General features: G+C 72.1%; 1 protein-coding gene across 1 annotated transcript in view; it reads right to left on the reverse strand.

The window, feature by feature from the left end:
- The window catches only part of PDZD3 (PDZ domain containing 3), a 4925-nt gene that overhangs the window by 1370 nt on the left and 2614 nt on the right, over positions 1-941 (reverse strand). Inside the window, exons 7-9 of the mRNA XM_015560631.1 lie at positions 529-735; positions 164-360; positions 4-46 (exon numbers count right to left, since the gene is read on the reverse strand). Coding sequence (XP_015416117.1) covers positions 4-46; positions 164-360; positions 529-735 — 447 coding nt within the window. The remainder of the gene's footprint in view (positions 1-3; positions 47-163; positions 361-528; positions 736-941) is intronic.

Genomic DNA, 941 nt, shown 5'->3' on the forward strand with positions numbered 1-941 from the left:
GGCGGGGGCCTGCGCTCTCCAGGAAGAGCAGCGGGGACAAGCGCACCTGGAGGAGGCGGAGAGGACAGACCCGCTGCTCCCTCCGCCCGCGCCCCTGCGTGCGTGGCCCCTCCGCCCCTGCCCCGCCTCCATAACACTTGCATTTCCCAACCTCCGGCCGCACCATTCTGAAGAAGCGGTCAGCCTCGGGGTCCACGACAGTGAGGGCCACGCGGGAGCCCTGAGCTCGGATCCTGGACACCGTCTCCTCGTGGCCCAGCCCCTCCACGCTCTCCCCGGCCACGGCCACCAGCCGGTCCCCAGCCTGCATCCCAGCCTTGTCGGCCGGCAGCCCTGGGTCCACCTCCCACAGGAACTGCCCTGGGACACAGACAAGCTCACGGCTCCTCCCCTGGCTCCCCAGGTCAGCCAGGCACAAGGGACGGACAGGGTCCCCAGCAGGTCAGGGCGGGGCGCAGACAGGGACACCCGAGAGGTAGGTGCACATAGATGCTGCGCCCACCCCCAGACCCGCGGGCTCCCACTCACCGAGGCGACCGCCAAGGCCCTTCTCCTCCCGGAGCAAGAACCCGAAGCCCCGGGGCCCTTGCTCCAGGTGCAGACAGCGCGGCCTGGTGGGCAGGGCCCAGCCCTCTGCCAGGGGTGCGGCCAGGGGCATTCCCCGCTGGCGACACTGCTCCTCCACCTCCGGCGCTGCCACCAGCAGCGTCACCTGCTCGCCGCTCTGCCAAAGCTGTGGGGACCCACCAGGGCCTCAGGCCCAGCTGGGGGGCGGGCGCCCCTTCACCGCCCCTCTGCCAGCCCGGGCAGGAGGCACTGGGGGAGGGAGAGGGCACAGCGCACACTGGACAGGGAAGGGGTGACGGGGATGCAGGAGCAGATCAAGGGCTCGGGCCGGGGGCGTCTGCTCCGAGGCAGGGCGGCCAGGGAGAGGGCGATGG

The sequence above is a fragment of the Myotis davidii genome, unplaced genomic scaffold (assembly GCF_000327345.1).
Source record: "Myotis davidii unplaced genomic scaffold, ASM32734v1 scaffold355, whole genome shotgun sequence".
NCBI classification, from domain to species: domain Eukaryota; kingdom Metazoa; phylum Chordata; class Mammalia; order Chiroptera; family Vespertilionidae; genus Myotis; species Myotis davidii.